Here is an 18,572-nt window from a genome sequence, read left to right on the forward strand (position 1 = left end):
TTTGTGAGCACAAATTTGAAGATACTCGTTTGAAAAGGTGGTGATTTGTTTCAGTGACAAGTGAATTGACAGAACACTAATAGCACACCACCCTTTTGCATTACCTTCCATTGCTCTGTGATCCCATTTGTAATACCAGTGGTGACATGACAGATTCAAACTCCATGCTAACCAGGTTCACTCACGGGCAGTGTCTCCATAGTTTTGCACATAAGACAGTAACGAATCTCACTTCTAAGCCCAGGCTATGATCTCAGTATCACATTTACTCTTAGTGCTGATACAATGCAAATACTATGGTGAAAGAGAGCTTCCTTCTGGAGTTTGAGATCTAACATCTATCGGCAACTTATCAAGATGTGCTTGAAATTTTCTCTTAATTGAGCCTGTGGCACCCAATATAGTGGGAAATATTTCTGTATCTTTCAGCCACATTTTCTTAATTTATTTCTTGTCCACATTTCAGTGGACAAGAGATAAATTAAACAGTAATTCTGAAAGCAGCAAGCACTTTGGGACTCTGTATGGCATATCTACTGCAGTTGATGTGTTCAAACTTTCATGCACTGCTCTGGGCTCAGAAAAAGCTGGTCCTGGCAGAGGGAGTGAGTGATAGGGGTGACAAATGAATTGAACAGGCCTCAAATTTTAGCAGTTTTAATGGAACTGGGGCTACTTTTTGCTGGTGCCTGCCTCTGGTCCCTGGAGCTTCAGTTTGGAACTTATCAGATACAGAAGAAAAATGTAATTTCTCAAATTATTATATAGGTCACCTCAGCTGCTACAGCATTTAGAGAAATCCTTTTTTTTTTTTTTTTTAAATATCTGAGCTGCTCAGTTCCCTTTCGCCCAGCCCATAACCCACCCCATTTCCTGCTTTTCTTACATAGATTGTTTTTGGGGCACCGACTCAACCTCTCTCAGATTTACCTGAGAGATTCCAGTGTTGAACCTTCAACTTTTCTTCACTACCTTTTAGATTGTAAAACCTTATTCCTGCTTCTCCCCACACACTAATTTGGTCTGTAATTTATTCATCAGACTGTAAGTTCTACAGAGCAGGAACTGATTCTTTTATATGAAGCTATACAGTGCCATTTATACCTTGCAGCATATTGTTTATCTTTAAATTACTACCCCAGTTGCTGCAGTATGAAACAGTAGCAACATCACTGCCTTCTCATTTTAATGTAACCATCAAGTTAAACATGGCCTAAGGTTCCTTGACAATATATCATGAATTCTTTCTTTTGATGCTGCAGAGAAAAACTCACTTTATTACAGAATACTAGCACCAGTTAAACTTTAGATTGTGCAGGCATATTAAACACTATACAGTATACAAATTACTTAAATCGTTTTATACCTCGAATATCAAACTGGAAAGCAGTAGTATTAAGGTCAGTGGCAGAAAATGATGCTAGATCATTTTGCTTCCAAGCTCCTGGTTTGACATGGAACTGGGCCAACCCATTTCCCTGCAAAGCATCTGAAGAATTTCCATTCCTTCCTGTGCAGTTGAGGCCACATCTGATAATGTGAGGGAGGGGGTGGAAGGGAAATGAGATGAATACTGGTCATGTGTGCAATATATGAATTTTTTAGAGCATGGGTTTTCAAATTTACCTCTCCGTGCCCTCCCTCCCAATTGCCATTCCTCCAAATTTTATTTTTGCTCTTAAAAACTAGGAAGGTGACTACTGCCAGAGCATCTAAGGATTGGGTGGGGGAGGAAAGCATCCTGCTCTCTGCCATCTGTTCTGATCTTACCCTTGTTTATATTTGTCTAATGGGAGCACTTAGTATCCTGTGAATCTCCAAACCAGACTGGGAACTGGCATCAAAAACATTTACTATAGCCAAATATAGCTCTGAAGGAACACCACTTCAAATGAACTGACTATTTTTACACGGGGAGGGGGAATTTGGATTTACCTCACGTCTCTTTCAGAGCTCAAGGTGACTTACATTCAGGTACAGACAATGTGTTTTTTCTAGCAAAAAAGGTGCCAGTACTCAAATGCCAGGCCACCCTTCAGGAGTGGGGTGATGACTGAGGGACCCACCCCACAACAGCCAGGCCTCCTGTAACCAGTCACAGAATCTGTGACAAGGCAGAATTGGTGTGTAGAGCCTGAGCTCTTTCATTTTAAAACTTGGGGTTCATGGGTCAATTTTAGCAGACAATGGAAAAGGTGCCGGTGTTCATTACCCCCTCAGAAAAAGCCCATTAGTGTTTGCCTAGTCCCAGAGGGTTTACAACTAAAGTATTTACCTGAAGCAATGGAGAATTAAGTGACTTACCCAAGGTCACAAGGATCTGCAGTTCAGGTTTTACATTTTCCATACCACTGTGGGAAATACTATCTCGGTGGTTCGAAGTAAAATAAATATAATTCTCCGAGGACAAGCAGGCTGCTTGTTCTCACGACTGGGGGTGACGTCCGCGGCAGCCCCCACCAACCGGAAAGAAGCTTCGCGGGACGGTCGGCACGCAGGGCACGCCCACCGCGCATGCGCGGCCGTCTTCCCGCCCGTGCGCGACCGCTCCCGCCAGTTCCTTTTTTTCCGCGTCTGGAGAGAGTCGTGCCTCGCCGCTCTCTCTGATTCAGCCGCCGGATTTTCGATCGCGTTTACGCCGATCGTGTTTTTTCTTTGTTTATTTCGGTATAGTTACCGTCCGGTTTCTTTTAAAAAAAAAAAAAAAAAAGAAACCCTGCGCATGTGGAGCACGCGCTCCCTTTTTCCCTCGCTTCCAGCGGGGACGCCGCGTTGCGGCCTAGTGGCCGCATGGTCGTTTCCTTTTCGTGGTGTGATTTCAGCCACCATTGACGACTTTGACTTCGCCGACGCGATTTTTCCGTCGATGTCCTCGAAGGTCCCGAGTGGATTTAAAAAGTGTGGTCGCTGCGGCCGGCCGATCTCGCAGACCGACACCCACGCTTGGTGCCTCCAGTGCCTCGGGCCGGAGCACAATATCAAGTCGTGTTCTCTGTGTCTCGGTCTCCGGAAACGGACTCAGGTTGCAAGGCAAGTTCTGCGGGACCGTCTTTTTGGAACTTGCGCCGGCCCCTCGACGTCGACCTCGAAGGCATCGGTATCGACGCCCGGTCCTTCGGTACCGGTATCGATGCCCGAGACATCGGCACCGATGGCAGCGACCCCAGGAGAACAGGTCCCGTCGGCCCGCCGGTCCTCCGGTGAGGGTGGGGGTGAGAGGCCGCGTGGGCAGTCGGCCCCGGTCACTCCCTCAGCTCGTGGGCCACGGGACCGAACCCTGTCTGACCCGGTACCTCGAGACCGAGGGGGATCGACCTCCTCCATGCCCTCCGGCGCCGGTGACGGGCATCGTAAGAAAGATAAGAAGCGTCGTCACCGGTCGCCCTCGGTGCATCCGGATATCGGAGAGGAGGCGACGCCGAAGCGTCATCGTCGAGAGGAGAGGTCTCCGTCGGTTGTGGAGGTACCGACGCGTCGGGGTTCCGGCACCTCGGTGCCGTCTCCTGGCCCCCAGCAGCTTCTGGCGCCGACACCCCTACCGGCCCCACCGCCTTTCCCGGCAGCGGGCCTGGACGAGTGCCTCAGAGCCATCCTTCCGGGGATCCTGGAAGGGCTGATGCGCCAGGCTGTGCCGGCGCCGGGGGTGCTTGCGCCCTCGGCGCCGATGACTGTGGCGCCGGCGAGCTCTAGCCCGGCGCCGGGGCCGTCGACACCGCCGCCGCTTGCGGTGCCGGTCTCGACCGCCACGCAGGTGGAGTCCCCGTCGACGTCGATGGAGGGAATTCTGTCCCCGCCGGCGCGGGAGTCCACCGCTCGACGACACCGAGACCCTGGTGCCTCGACGTCGAGCCGGGCCCGGTTCAGGACTCAGCTACATGAGCTTATGTCCGACACCGAGGATGAGGACTCGTGGGGGGAAGAGGAGGACCCTAGATATTTCTCCTCAGAGGAGTCTACGGGCCTTCCCTCGGACCCCACGCCTTCACCGGAGAGGAAACTCTCACCTCCCGAGAGTCTCTCCTTTGCCTCCTTTGTGCGGGATATGTCTATTAGCATTCCCTTCCCCGTGGTCTCTGTGGAAGAGCCGAGGGCCGAGATGCTCGAGGTCCTCGACTATCCATCACCACCTAGAGAGTCCTCCACGGTGCCGCTGCACAATGTCCTTAAGGAGACGCTGCTTCGGAACTGGGTGCGACCATTAACTAACCCCACCATTCCCAAGAAAGCAGAGTCCCAGTACAGGATCCACTCTGACCCAGAGCTAATGCGGCCACAATTGCCCCATGACTCAGCGGTCGTGGATTCTGCTCTCAAGAGGGCACGCATCCAATCATACCTGCTCTATATGAGCATCCACATGCGGACCTATGTGCAACAACTGGCGGACCTGGTCGAGAAGCTCCCGCCGGAGCAGTCCAGGCCTTATCAGGAGGTGGTCAGGCAGCTGAAGGCGTGCAGAAAGTTCCTGTCCAGGGGTATCTATGACACCTGTGACGTGGCATCTCGTGCTGCGGCCCAAGGTATAGTGATGCGCAGGCTCTCATGGCTGCGTGCCTCTGACCTGGACAACCGCACCCAGCAGAGACTGGCCGACGTCCCTTGCCGGGGGGATAACATTTTTGGTGAGAAGGTCGAGCAGATGGTGGACCAACTGCATCAGCGGGAAACCGCTCTCGACAAGCTCTCCCACCGGGCGCCTTCAGCATCCACCTCCACAGGTGGACGTTTTTCCTGGGCCCGGCAGGCTGCACCCTATTCTTTTGCGAAGCGTAGGTACAACCAGCCGGCTCGAAGGCCTCGTCAGGCACAGGGACAGCCCCAGCGCGCTCGTTCTCGTCAACAGCGTGCGCCTAAGCAGCCCCCTGCGCCTCCACAGCAAAAGCCGGGGACGGGCTTTTGACTGGATCCACGGGAACATAGCCGCCCTACAAGTGTCCGTACCGGACGATCTGCCGGTCGGAGGGAGGTTAAAATTTTTTCACCAAAGGTGGCCTCTCATAACCTCCGACCAGTGGGTTCTCCAAATAGTGCGGTGCGGATACGCCCTGAATTTGGCCTCCCTGCCTCCAAATTGTCCTCCGGGAGCTCAGTCTTTCAGCTCCCATCACAAGCAGGTACTTGCAGAGGAACTCTCCGCCCTTCTCAGCGCCAATGCGGTCGAGCCCGTACCACCCGGGCAGGAAGGGCAGGGATTCTATTCCAGGTACTTCCTTGTGGAAAAGAAAACAGGGGGGATGCGTCCCATCCTAGACCTGAGAGGCCTGAACAAATTCCTGGTCAAAGAAAAGTTCAGGATGCTTTCCTTGGGCACCCTTCTGCCAATGATTCAGAAAAACGATTGGCTATGTTCCCTGGATTTAAAGGACGCATATACTCACATACCGATACTGCCAGCTCACAGACAGTATCTCAGATTCCGCCTGGGCGCACGGCACTTTCAGTATTGTGTGCTGCCCTTTGGGCTCGCCTCTGCCCCACGAGTGTTTACCAAGTGCCTCGTGGTGGTAGCGGCCTACCTACGCAAGCTGGGAGTGCACGTGTTCCCATATCTCGACGATTGGCTGGTCAAGAACACCTCGGAGGCAGGAGCCCTCCGGTCCATGCAGTGCACTATTCAACTTCTGGAGCTGCTGGGGTTTGTGATAAATTACCCAAAGTCCCATCTCCAGCCAACCCAGTCTCTGGAATTCATAGGAGCGCTGCTGAATACCCAGACGGCTCAGGCCTACCTTCCCGAAGCGAGGGCCACCAATCTCCTGGCCCTAGCTTCGCAGACCAGAGCGTCTCAGCAGATCACAGCTCGGCAGATGTTGAGACTTCTGGGTCATATGGCCTCCACAGTTCATGTGACTCCCATGGCTCGTCTTCACATGAGATCTGCTCAATGGACCCTAGCTTCCCAGTGGTTCCAAGCCACCGGGAATCTAGAAGATGTCATCCGCCTCTCCACCAGTTGCCGCACTTCACTGCTCTGGTGGACCATCCGGACCAATTTGATACTGGGACGTCCATTTCAAATTCCACAGCCCACGAAAGTGTTGACGACAGATGCCTCTCGCCTGGGGTGGGGAGCTCATGTCGATGGGCTTCACACCCAGGGTCTGTGGTCCCTCCAGGAAAAGGATCTGCAGATCAACCTCCTGGAGCTCCGAGCGATCTGGAACGCACTGAAGGCTTTCAGAGATCGGCTGTCCTGCCAAATTATCCAAATTCGGACAGACAATCAGGTTGCAATGTATTACGTCAACAAGCAGGGGGGCACCGGATCTCGCCCCCTGTGTCAGGAGGCCGTCGGGATGTGGCGTTGGGCGTGTCGGTTCGGCATGCTCCTCCAAGCCACGTACCTGGCAGGCGTAAACAACAGTCTGGCCGACAGACTGAGCAGAGTCATGCAACCGCACGAGTGGTCGCTCCATGCCAGAGTGGTACGCAAGATCTTCCGAGCGTGGGGCACCCCCTCGGTGGACCTTTTCGCCTCTCAGACCAACCACAAGCTGCCTCTGTTCTGTTCCAGACTTCAGGCACACGGCAGGCTAGCGTCGGATGCTTTTCTCCACCATTGGGGGACCGGCCTCCTGTATGCTTATCCTCCCATACCTTTGGTGGGGAAGACCTTACTGAAGCTCAAGCAAGACCGCGGCACCATGATTCTGATTGCGCCCTTTTGGCCCCGTCAGATCTGGTTCCCTCTTCTTCTGGAGTTGTCCTCCGAGGAACCGTGGAGATTGGAGTGTTTTCCGACTCTCATCTCGCAGAACGACGGAGCGTTGCTGCACCCCAACCTTCAGTCCCTGGCTCTCACGGCCTGGATGTTGAGGGCGTAGACTTCACTGCGTTGGGTCTGTCTGAGGGGGTCTCCCGGGTCTTGCTTGCCTCTAGGAAGGATTCCACTAAAAAGAGTTACTTTTTCAAGTGGAGGAGGTTTGTCGTGTGGTGTGAGAGCAAGGCCCTAGAACCTCGTTCTTGCCCTACACAGAACCTGCTTGAATACCTTCTGCACTTATCAGAGTCTGGCCTCAAGACCAACTCAGTAAGGAATCACCTTAGTGCGATTAGTGCTTACCATTATCGTGTGGAAGGTAAAGCCATCTCTGGAGAGCCTTTAGTCGTTCGAATCATGAGAGGCTTGCTTTTGTCTAAGCCCCCTATCAAGCCTCCTACTGTGTCATGGGATCTCAACGTCGTCCTCACCCAGCTGATGAAACCTCCTTTTGAGCCACTGAATACCTGCCATCTGAAGTACTTGACCTGGAAGGTCATTTTCTTGGTGGCAGTTACTTCAGCTCGTAGGGTCAGTGAGCTTCAAGCCCTGGTAGCTCATGCTCCATATACCAAATTTCATCACAACAGAGTAGTGCTCCGCACCCACCCAAAGTTCCTGCCGAAGGTGGTGTCGGAGTTCCATCTTAACCAGTCAATTGTCTTGCCAACATTCTTTCCCAGGCCGCATACCCGCCCTGCTGAACGTCAGTTGCACACATTGGACTGCAAGAGAGCATTGGCCTTCTACTTGGAGCGGACACAGCCCAACAGGCAGTCCGCCCAATTGTTTATTTCTTTCGACCCTAACAGGCTAGGGGTCGCTCTCGGGAAACGCACCATCTCCAATTGGCTAGCAGATTGCATTTCCTTCACTTACGCCCAGGCTGGGCTGACTCTTGAGGGTCATGTCACGGCTCATAGTGTCAGAGCCATGGCAGCGTCGGTGGCCCACTTGAAGTCAGCCACTATTGAAGAGATCTGCAAGGCTGCGACGTGGTCATCTGTCCACACATTCACATCTCATTACTGCCTCCAGCAGGATACCCGACGCGACAGTCGGTTCGGGCAGTCGGTGCTGCAGAATCTGTTTGGGGTGTAAATCCAACTCCACCCTCCAGGACCCGAATTTATTCTGGTCAGGCTGCACTCTCAGTTAGTTGTTCTTCGTAGGTCAATTTCTGTTGTACCCTCGCCGTTGCGAGGTTCAATTGACCTGGGTTCTTGTTTTGAGTGAGCCTGAGAGCTAGGGATACCCCAGTCGTGAGAACAAGCAGCCTGCTTGTCCTCGGAGAAAGTGAATGATACATACCTGTAGCAGGTGTTCTCCGAGGACAGCAGGCTGATTGTTCTCACCTACCCTCCCTCCTCCCCTTTGGAGTTGTGTGTTTCGTCTTTTTGCTAGTCATTCAACTGGCGGGAGCGGTCGCGCACGGGCGGGAAGACGGCCGCGCATGCGCGGTGGGCGTGCCCTGCGTGCTGACCGTCCCGCGAAGCTTCTTTCCGGTTGGTGGGGGCTGCCGCGGACGTCACCCAGTCGTGAGAACAATCAGCCTGCTGTCCTCGGAGAACACCTGCTACAGGTATGTATCATTCACTTTATACAAAGTAAATTATTAGAAATAAAGAGGAAGACAAAGAGAAATATGTTAAATAAGAGTTATATAAAAGCAAAGATCCAGAGCCATGAGTATCTCCAACAGAAGCTCTCCCTCTAAAGTGTACCTGCTTGATCTCTATACATATCCTGTGTTTTTAATCCACTTTTGAAACATTGGAAATAGAGGTTTGCATGGGTACAGAAATTTCTCTCCCCCCCCCCCCCCCCCCCCCACCAATCCCCATTGGAATCTATCCCATCTCTAACCATACCCGCTAAGATCCATTCTATTCCCACCCATACTGGCACATTACTTCCAACACTAAGGGCTCCTTTTACAAAGCTGCACTACTGTTAGTGGTACGCTGAATGCGAAGAAGCCCAAGGGAATAAATGGACTTTGCATTTATCGTGCAGCATAGCTTTATAAAAAGAGCCCTAAGGATGCAAAGAAGAAGAAGAGATGGAGAATTTATTTTTAGAGCTGATTTAATTATTTTCAAAGGGTCAAACCATTTCAGATTAATCTCGTTTGTTTGTTTGTTTTTTTGTTACATTTGTACCCTGCGCTTTCCCACTCATGGCAGGCTCAATGTGGCTTACATGGGGCAATGGAGGGTTAAGTGACTTGCCCAGAGTCACAAGGAGCTGCCTGTGCCTGAAGTGGGAATCGAACTCAGTTCCCCAGGACCACTAGGCCACTCCTCCACTGATACACAGTAATCCAAAGAGTTTAAAGTCAGTGCTTCATCAAGAGATAAAGTTATGCAATATTCGCATTGGTATTGAGTATAGTATGTTTTACAGAGGGTATAACTAGAAAGTTTTATTGTGAGGATCAGTGCCCTTCAAGGAGAATATATTAGAGAGGCACATGTGAACAGTGAACTTTTTGGACCTTTTTACTAAGCCGCGATAGGCTGTACGCGCATGCAACTCGCACCAAAATAAAACTATCACCAGGCCAGCGCACCCTCCTGGCTTTAATTTCAGATTCAGTGCGTGCCCATAACGGCTGGATTATTTATTTACTTCTACATGCACCGGTTCCGGCGGTAATTGGCACTTGACATGTGCCATCCGGTCATTGCGCGTGTAGCACGTGAGCCTTTTACCGCTAGATCAATGGGTGGCATTAAGGGCTCAGGCCAGTTTTGGGTGTGCGCCGATTTCATTTTACCGCAGGCCCTTTTCCCGTCCCATTTAAAAAAAAAAAAAAAAGTGTTTTTGTAGATGCGGTAAAAACTGACCCGGCGTGTGCCCAATACATATGCCTACACTACCACAGGCCACTTTTTACCAAGGCTTAGTGAAAGGATTTCTTAGTGAACCAAGGTAAGAATTTTTACAAAGTGTTCATGAGACAGTATGTAGCTAGTGTTTGGCCAAAAGTAATGGAGTAACATGATTTAATTTTACTGCCGTGTTTTGTGTTAATTGTAGATGTTAAGTTCTCCTTTTGTGTGAACTGGAATAAAGAGCATTACATCTGATTGGAATGTGGCTGCTCTTTTTGAGACAGTAAATGGCTTCCGATTTGTTGGTCACGGCTTTCTTTTTTATGTTCATTGTTGACAGCCTCCAAGAGACATATGAAGCGAAGAGGAACGAATTCCTGGGTGAGCTACAAAGGAAGGAGGAAGAGATGAGGCAGATGTTTGTGATGAGGGTGAAGGAAAAAGAAGCAGAGCTGAAAGAAGCAGAGAAGGATGTAAGATATTTCCCAAGTAAATCCATTTGTATTCACAAGTTTTAATGCCGGCAAAAGCTTGAAATTGCAGTTATAAAAATTGGGCTGCTTTCCTTTCTAATGTTAAGATGCCCCTGTCCTTGGAAACTTAGGAATTTTTTAGTTGGAGAAAATGTGTTTAAAGCAGTTGGGGAAAGTATGCAGACCATGGCTCATGGAATTCTCACTCACACAGTAAAAAGGGAAAGGCAATCCTATGTGTAAAATCCAAACATGAAAAAGTAGGGATGCATGAATAGCCTTCTAATCCAACCACAGAGCCGTAGATAATGCTGAAAATCTTTCATTGATGAATATCAGTAAATATGCAAGCAGACTTGACACGGACCTGTGTTTCGGCGTGCAGTGCCAGCTTCAGGAGTCATGTACCTTGTGGCTGGATTGGAAGGCTATTCGTGTGTTCTTACTTTTTCCTTTGGTCATGGAATTCTCCCCAACTACTCTGTGTGTGTTGTGTAGTCTGTAAGTGCACTGCATTTGTTTTGTGTGTGTGTGTGTGGGGGGGGGGGGGGGGTACTGGAAGCAATGGAGAAGTTTGTGGGAGGATAGTTGAAGGGGAGGGGCAATTTGCTGGGTGCTGGTGGTGCAGTTGCAGGGGAGTTTGCTTTTGGGAGTAGAACCAATTTGCATGGTGGTTGGGCAGTTACGGGGGAGTAGTTTCAGGGGAGTAGATTTTGTGGTTGGGGGAGTTTACAGATAAGAGAGTTCAAAGGGTGGTAGGATAGTTGTGGGCAGTTAATTTTTTTAAACTGCAGTTTACAGATTGAGAGGGTCTTTTACTAAATCTTAGCTTGCGTTATCTGTAGCAGGGGTCTTTGTATGCCTATGGGCCCTGCTACAGATAACTCAAACTAAGCTTTAGTAAAAGGCCCCCTAAGTCAGCTGCTGGCAGTATTTAGAGGGTGGGGCAGTTTGGGGGTGGTGGTTCAAGGGCTATTTTTCAGGTAGGAGCAGTACGTGGGGTGGGGTGACAGTTGCAGCGGTTAATATTTGACTTGCAGGGGTGTAGTTTTTTTGGGTTGGGGAAATATGGTCTATTAGAGAATGGGGCAAGGAAGTTTGAAAGGTAGAATTCCCTAACTTGTTCATTCTTTGCAAGTTTGTATTCTGCTGAAGCTAGAACTCCTAATGCATTTGAAAAGGTCATTTTTTTGGAGGGGGGGGAGCTTATTTCTCTGGAAACTCTAGTCAGATTTGGCCCATTTTCAAATCAGGTGTGTCCTTGTACTGGCTTTTCCCACATGCCAAATTTTACCCCATTTCATTAAGTTTTCTGGTAACTTATTTTGCCCCAGATCTAACTTCTGTTGGGTTGGAAAGAATTCTTTTTTAAATGCCCTCTCAAATAGTGCTGATTAGGTAAAGCTGACTGAGGTCAACAGGTTCACCACCTAATTCTGAGTCACTAACTTACAGAAATTCAGAATATGATTTGGACCTTTCATTGTCTGTTTTTTTTTTTTTTCTTAACAAGTGCACCAAATGGACAACCATTTGTATCAGTTTCAGTAGACTAACAATGTATGATTATTGTTCTATTACAGTCCAATAATAACTAACTGAAAATGCTTCCTCTTGTTCATTCCTTCCCTCTCCCACCCCCAAGATACTTTCTTTTCTCATCTTCTCACCCACCCACACCTGGATTATAACATTTTCTTTCCTCCAGGGACCAGCAGTGCACTTCACACTAATTCCTGGACTACCAGTATCCAGTGGAATTAAACCATTACCTCTGCCATCTCTGTACCACCCTTGCCCTACCTCCTCTCCTTGACAGTGTTTGCAGCACTGGCTTGTTAACTTGTGGTCACTTTGGTACTTAGTTCTTAATAGTTCAGATGAATACATACCTGGTGATAAAATTCCATAGTGATTCCCAAATCTTCTGAAATGTTACCCATATCTCCCATTTTACTTCTGTTTATGAGTATTTTCTCCATTAACATGAACTGAAACAAGTTTCTCCATTGTGTTAAATTTGGAGAATTTGCAATTTTAACAAAATATATTTCTGTGTTGTCAACAACGCTCTTTGCAATAATCACATATTCTTCTTAGAGTGGTCCCCCAGCAGTAAAAAATCAAAGAGCAACACACACCCATCTGATATCACATGGAGATCCATTCTCCAGATATTAAATAACATGTATCCAGTAGTCCTGATTTAGCACGCGCTAAATATTAGGGACGCTAATGTGTTCCTATGGGCGTCTGTAACATTTAGCGCATTCTAAAAACATAAGCACCTTAGTAAAAGACCCCCATAGATAGATATAGGCTCTTGTCAAAATGTTGTATTGTTCCAGTTGCTCCACATTCATGATCACTTCAAGATATCCCTTAATCCCCAATGAATCACTTCAGCTGTAACTGGAATTCCAAAGTCCAACATTCAGCCACTTTCTACAGTCCAAGAGGGGGTAGGCTTGCATAAAACATTAAAATACCACCCTTCTCACTGTCCAATATAGGTATGCTTAATCATTCCTTACATCCATCATTAAGATCTTATGCAGATATAATGTCGTACTTGTATGCCAGGGAAAATTTAACAGTCGGCTGGTAAGACCCTTCTAACTCTTCGACTAACAAAACCCTGGTGACCTCATGAATCATCTGTCCCTATGTGATTTAGCAGTCCATGTGGAGCAGAAAACGACATCTTCTAATATTGAACAAACTTTATTCCACACAGTCTCGAACATGCATGTGTTTTAGACGTTTTCTAGTCCAGTTGAAAAAATATCTTGCTGATCGTTCTGACCAGGAAGTCCTTGTTTGCATGAAAGGTCAGCCTCCTTATTAATGTCCATACTCTGACATACCTGTTTCCACATATGCAACAGAGGATTAATCATCACACTATTCTAAATTTTCTGAGGAAGTTGGGATGCTGTAGCATGCAGGCCATAGACCCAAATGTATTTTCCCAAGACCATAGGTTATGAATTGCTGTGTCCCCAAACCAGTCTCCCAAATGCCTCATATGATATACCCTATTATAAAACTCAGTATCTGGTAGTGCCATCCCAACTTTCTTCTTAGGCTGCATAAGCTGCTGCAGTTTAATTCTAGCCTTCTCCCCCTTTCAGCAAAAATTGATGTAATCTTACTGCAAGCTCTGTAACCCTTCCTCTTGAGGGAGAAGGGTAGTATTTGGAATATAAAAATCATTTTAGCACTGTAATTATTTTATATAATAAAATCTCCCTATTAGAAATACTGGGTATGAGATCCAATTTTGTAACAACCTTTAAATAAAATGTCTCTTCCAAACCCTCTTCTGGGCTTAATGCTTTGCAAATGAATTTGCTATATCCTTACGTACCATACTCTTTTCCCTGTTCCATCTTGATTAGCGCTAAAAGTTTAGGCTGGAGCCATGGTTTAGTCATCCATGCTAATAATTTGCCTAGCTTATTTCTGTATCAAAACTCGTTTTTATAGTAGGGTTAAACTCCTTTTTTTTGTGTGCTTTCACGCCACAAGATCTTTAAAGCTACTTGAATGGCTGAAAATTTCTTATTTTCTTTCATCTGGGTCCTTTATTGACACTCTCCATGTCACTGTTTCACTTAGAGCCCTTTGTGAACACAGTGTTTTTGGCTGTTCTTTACTTAGCACTTCCACTTTGCATTCTGAGTTGTGCTGAAGTTTTACATTACCTGACCCCCGAAGAAGGTTTTTTGCCGAAGCACGGACCATTTTGGGTCCCAATAAACTTGTATTGAAGCTCCTACTCGTTGTGCTGGTCATTTGGATTTGGTCGTCTTCCTCCCCTGGTCTGTTTTGAAAAACTCATCTTCATCATTAGCGGTGGGTAAAATTATAAAAAAAAGTATCTGAGAATGCTTTCTGTTCATGAGCCATTGTCTGTCATACAGTAGAAATTTTAACTTGAAAGGTCTATTCAGGTCAGATATATGGACATGGCAGGAGAGTGCTGAAGTTGGACATTTTAAATGTAGATGATGTGCTGTGTGTGAAATTATGATTGAAGGAAATTCCATGCATTTATCTAGGAGGCTGGTTATACAATTGAAGCAGCGTACAGATTGTCTCAAAGAATGTGATTTATTTTCTAAGGTGTCCCTGTGGATTTCTTTATGTGGGACAAACATCAAGGCAGCTCAAAAGTTGTCTTTTTGAACATTGTTGTAATGACATTCATCAAAAGGGGGAAGAACCCTTGGTGCAACATTGTTTTGATTCCTCACGTTCCTTTTCGGATTTGAGATGTGGGGTACTTGAAGTGTTGGTGGACACTAAGTATAGATGTGATGTGAGATGTAGACTTCATAAAAAAAAAAAACATTGGATTGATTTGCTCAAGACAGTTTGGCCTCAGGACTTGAATCAGAAGATAGAACGGTTTGTTTGTTTGGGTTTTTTTTTTTAAGCTGGTGGAGTTGTTTTCCGGAAGTGATACCGAATGTGGATATAACAGCATTTTTTTTATTTTATTTTTTTTATTTTTAGTCTGGGAGCCATGTTTGGTGAAATGTACAGTTGTTGGAAGTTTTTCTTCCCCTAAAGCAGCCAGAAGGTCTGGTGAAAGAGGGATCCTTGTCAGGATTATGCTTGTGTTTGCGTGATTGTGAGAGTGTTTACAAGGTGGAAGCTGATCTGGAACTGTTCCTGGAGCTTTGCCAGTTTGGATTTTACAAGTGCTACTTTGGATAAGAGGAAGAGAGCAGATAAGCAAATTTCTCAATCTGCACTTCCCCAGCTGTAAAGGACTAAAATACAAGCTGATACACGCCACCACCTTCTCTTACAGGAGCACGCAGTTGTGGAATGCACTACCTACAGCCCTGAGAACCATTGACGAAATAACTAACTTTCGCAAATCTTTGAAGACACATTTCTTCAATAAGGCCTACAAAGAGAACCCATAGCCTTACAAAACTACCTCACCAACCCACCCCAGTTATTAAAATCCACCATCTATACTATCCTGCCCAACACCTTCCTTCTCTCTTCCCTTTCTTAATCTCTGTATATTACTAATTGTATCTGATATCTTGGAATGACTATGTCATAACAAAACTCTGTAAGCCACATTGAGCCTGCAAATAGGTGGGAAAATGTGGGATACAAATGCAATAAATAAGTGTTTTTTCCCTAGTACATGACTTCACAGGATGGTTTTTCACTGTTAATTCCCCTTTTAGTTTGAACTGTTGGAGTTTTCTTTATGCTGATGAGATTTATGATAGCTATTGAATTGTGAAGTAATGCTGCTACATAAGTTTGAGGCTGTTATTCTCCATCTATTTTCTTTACAGTATTAAGGAGTTTGTACCAACACCATTCTTAAGTATGCTCTTTGGCAATAGTAATTGAGCCCTGTTCACTGAAAGCAAGGAAAGCCCTATTCCAATATCAGGAATGCTGCTGCCCACTCCAGACACAAGTTTTGAAACCAGTTTGTGAGAAGAAGAGTACATGAGAAAAGAGCTTGCTACTTCACCTCTCTCACAGTCATGGTCTCTGTATCATAAATGCCCCTCTACCAGAATAAAACTAGTGCAGATCTGGAGATTTGAGTTCATCTCAAAGCCAGACATGGGTAGTTGGATCCAAGAGGCTCTCAGTCAAACCTGGAGAGGTGGAAACCCTGTCCACCGGACAACACCACCAGAAGCATAGCTCTTTTCCAGGGAAGAAAGCAGCAAGGAAGCGCCCCTTTGTGTGCAGCTATGGAAACGGCAAAGAAACGACCATACCATCAGCTTCTAAACCCTGGCTACATCAACACCTGAACCAACTGTCAAAATGACAGCCATACAAAGGTACCGGACTTTTTTCTAGTAATATCTTGGTTAATAAACGTAAGAACTTGGTTTCAAGGCCCACAATATAGGATACTGTTACTACCAATTACCAGGTGTCATCTGAGAGGATCCTGTCCCACTATGGGGAGACACAATAGATCTTTAAGCAGAATCAAGATAACTTCTCCTAGACATCTAAACTTCCCAGATAGAAGTTGAGCACCCAAGTGGTACAAACGGAGAACACATAACACAAAGCACCATCTGATAACCGTCAAATACAAGGCTAGTGAACGAGACTTGTATGTACCAATACCAGTGGGGTACATAAATGCACACTCAGCAATAAGGTAGAACTCATGAGGTCATGGCTAGAAGAGGAGCAATTAGGCCTAGTTTTCATAACTAAGACCTGGTTACATAGTAAAGAACACCCAGCGGTAAATGACCTATACCCACCAGGTTATGATCTGATATGCTTGGTAAAGAACACAAAAAAAAGGGGGTGGGGAAGTAGTGATCTTCTACAGATCCTTTTTCAATCTGAAATTGATATCAGAACACAGAGCACCCTCCCTAGAGATCTTAGCGTAAACTATCTGAGATGCATCATATCAAGGTTGACTCTGACATGCTCTGTTTTTTCAGCTACCTGTGAGCTCGCAAGAGGCACAAGCAGACTTCATGGACTTTATCTCCAACATATGTACATCCCATGCAAAAGTAGTCATGATAGGAGACGACAACATTTACCTAGAAAACCAGGAAATCACAGCTCCAAAGATATTACTTTCTGGCATCCTGGGATTTTGAATGACCTGGAGCCACCTCCTCTTATAAGGGTCACTTGTTAGATCTATTTACACAAACATTTAGAGCATATAAATTTTAGCATAACAGATAGCAGTTGGATACCTATTCCATGGTTGGACCACAGTAAATTGATCTTCATTCTAAAATGGAAAGAGGTAGGAGAAAGAAGCGAGAAACAGAACAAACCCTCAAACCATCGCAAGGGGAAAGATCAAAGCAGACAACTTCTGGAACACAATAACAAATGACTCAGAAGGACTAGACTCTGAATTGGACTACTTCTTAATATCCTGGGATTTTAATAGTAGATCCATCCTGGATAAGAAAGCACCTAAGAGGTGCAAAAGAAAGCACAAATTGGGTCAACCAAGAGATATTAAAGGCCAAAAGGCTACGTAGGGAGCTAGAGATTTAAGACAAGTTGGAGAAAGGCAGTGAAGACCTACAATAACATCATTCAACAGGCAAGAAGGAACTACTATGAGCAGCAATATATTGGAACAGGCCAGCCAATCACTACAGTTGTTCAGCTTAGTAAATAAATTGCTTGACACAGAAGCAGTATCATTTTTAAATGAGACACCCCCCCCACACACACACACAAGATTTAGCCACATATTTTGCACAAAAAAATAGACAAAATCAGGTCAGAATTACCCACTCCAGATTCATGTTGACAACTACTTGGAAATACTAAATTGGCAAACTGATCCAGTATGGGCAGATAAAGATCTTGGTCCTCTTTCGAAACATCATCGATTTGCTGAGGTTCAAACCTTATTAAATAAATATGTGAAATCTCACTGTATACTGGATGAATGTCCTAATATCTTAATGAGAGATGCACCCATATGGTTCACGGAGATACTGACACAACATTTTGCTTTTTTGCTCAACAGAGGATATTTCTCATGTCATAAAGCAAGTATCATGCTGACACCACTCCTCAAGAATTCCATGATTATGAAAAATGATGTAACAAACTATAGACCAGTGACTTCCCTCCTAGTCAGTCATGGAAGGGGTGGTCTCTCAACCACTAATGGATTATCTACCCCGATATACAATACTACACAAATTTCAATCAGGATTTAGATTACAGCACAGAATTTGTATTAAATTCCTTTGTGAGCAAAGTTTAATAAAAAGAGTTACGCGTAGGTAGATCAGTCTTAGGTTTACAGTTTGACATGTCCAGAGCATTCGATGTGTTGAATCATGACATACTGCTATACTTGACAGCATAAGGATAGGAGGAACAGTGTTGAGTTGGTTTAATGGTTTCCTTAAAACATGATCTTATCAAGTTAAAATGTCAATCATTTCTTCTTCATGGACTCCAAAATGTGAAGTGCCACAAGGGTCACCATTATCGCTCATTTTATTCAACATCCTAATGGCTCCCCTAGAAAGGAAACTAGAGGAAAGTGGCTTAGAGACATATATGCAGACCATATCATGATTTACATCCCTTTTATAGGGGATATCCAAGTATAAAAGATCAAATTCAGTCAGGACTAGACATGGAAACGTAGGCCTTTACATTTAGATTGAAATTTATACAAAGAAAAGACTAAATTTCATAATATATAGCCCAATCTGCCCTACTTACCCAATTGACTTCAAGTTAGACACTCACAGCTACCCATTGGAAAGGAGTATAAAAATCAGAATCATAATAGATCAACACCTAACATAAGATCAGCAAATACCTGCAGTAGCCATGAAGGTGTTCAGGACACTCTAGAAACTGAGGAGAATAAGAAACTCCTTTTCTGCCACGTTATTTCGTTTACTGGTACAATCACTGGCTTTATCCCAAATCGACTATTGTAATGTTGTATATTCCGGATGCAAAGAATCAAGCTTA

The 18,572-nt window shown here is 45.9% G+C and overlaps 1 protein-coding gene across 1 annotated transcript in view; it reads left to right on the forward strand.

Annotated features, from left to right (window-relative positions):
• Positions 1-9,937: 9,937 nt before the first annotated feature.
• LOC115459579 (septin-11-like) overlaps positions 9,938-18,572 on the forward strand; it is a gene marked incomplete at its 5' end in the record, with an annotated part of 29,580 nt that continues 20,945 nt past the window's right edge. Inside the window, one exon of the mRNA XM_030189389.1 lies at positions 9,938-10,070. Within this exon, the coding sequence (XP_030045249.1) occupies positions 9,938-10,070 (133 nt within the window). The remainder of the gene's footprint in view (positions 10,071-18,572) is intronic.

The sequence above is a fragment of the Microcaecilia unicolor genome, unplaced genomic scaffold (assembly GCF_901765095.1).
Source record: "Microcaecilia unicolor unplaced genomic scaffold, aMicUni1.1, whole genome shotgun sequence".
Classification (NCBI taxonomy): domain Eukaryota; kingdom Metazoa; phylum Chordata; class Amphibia; order Gymnophiona; family Siphonopidae; genus Microcaecilia; species Microcaecilia unicolor.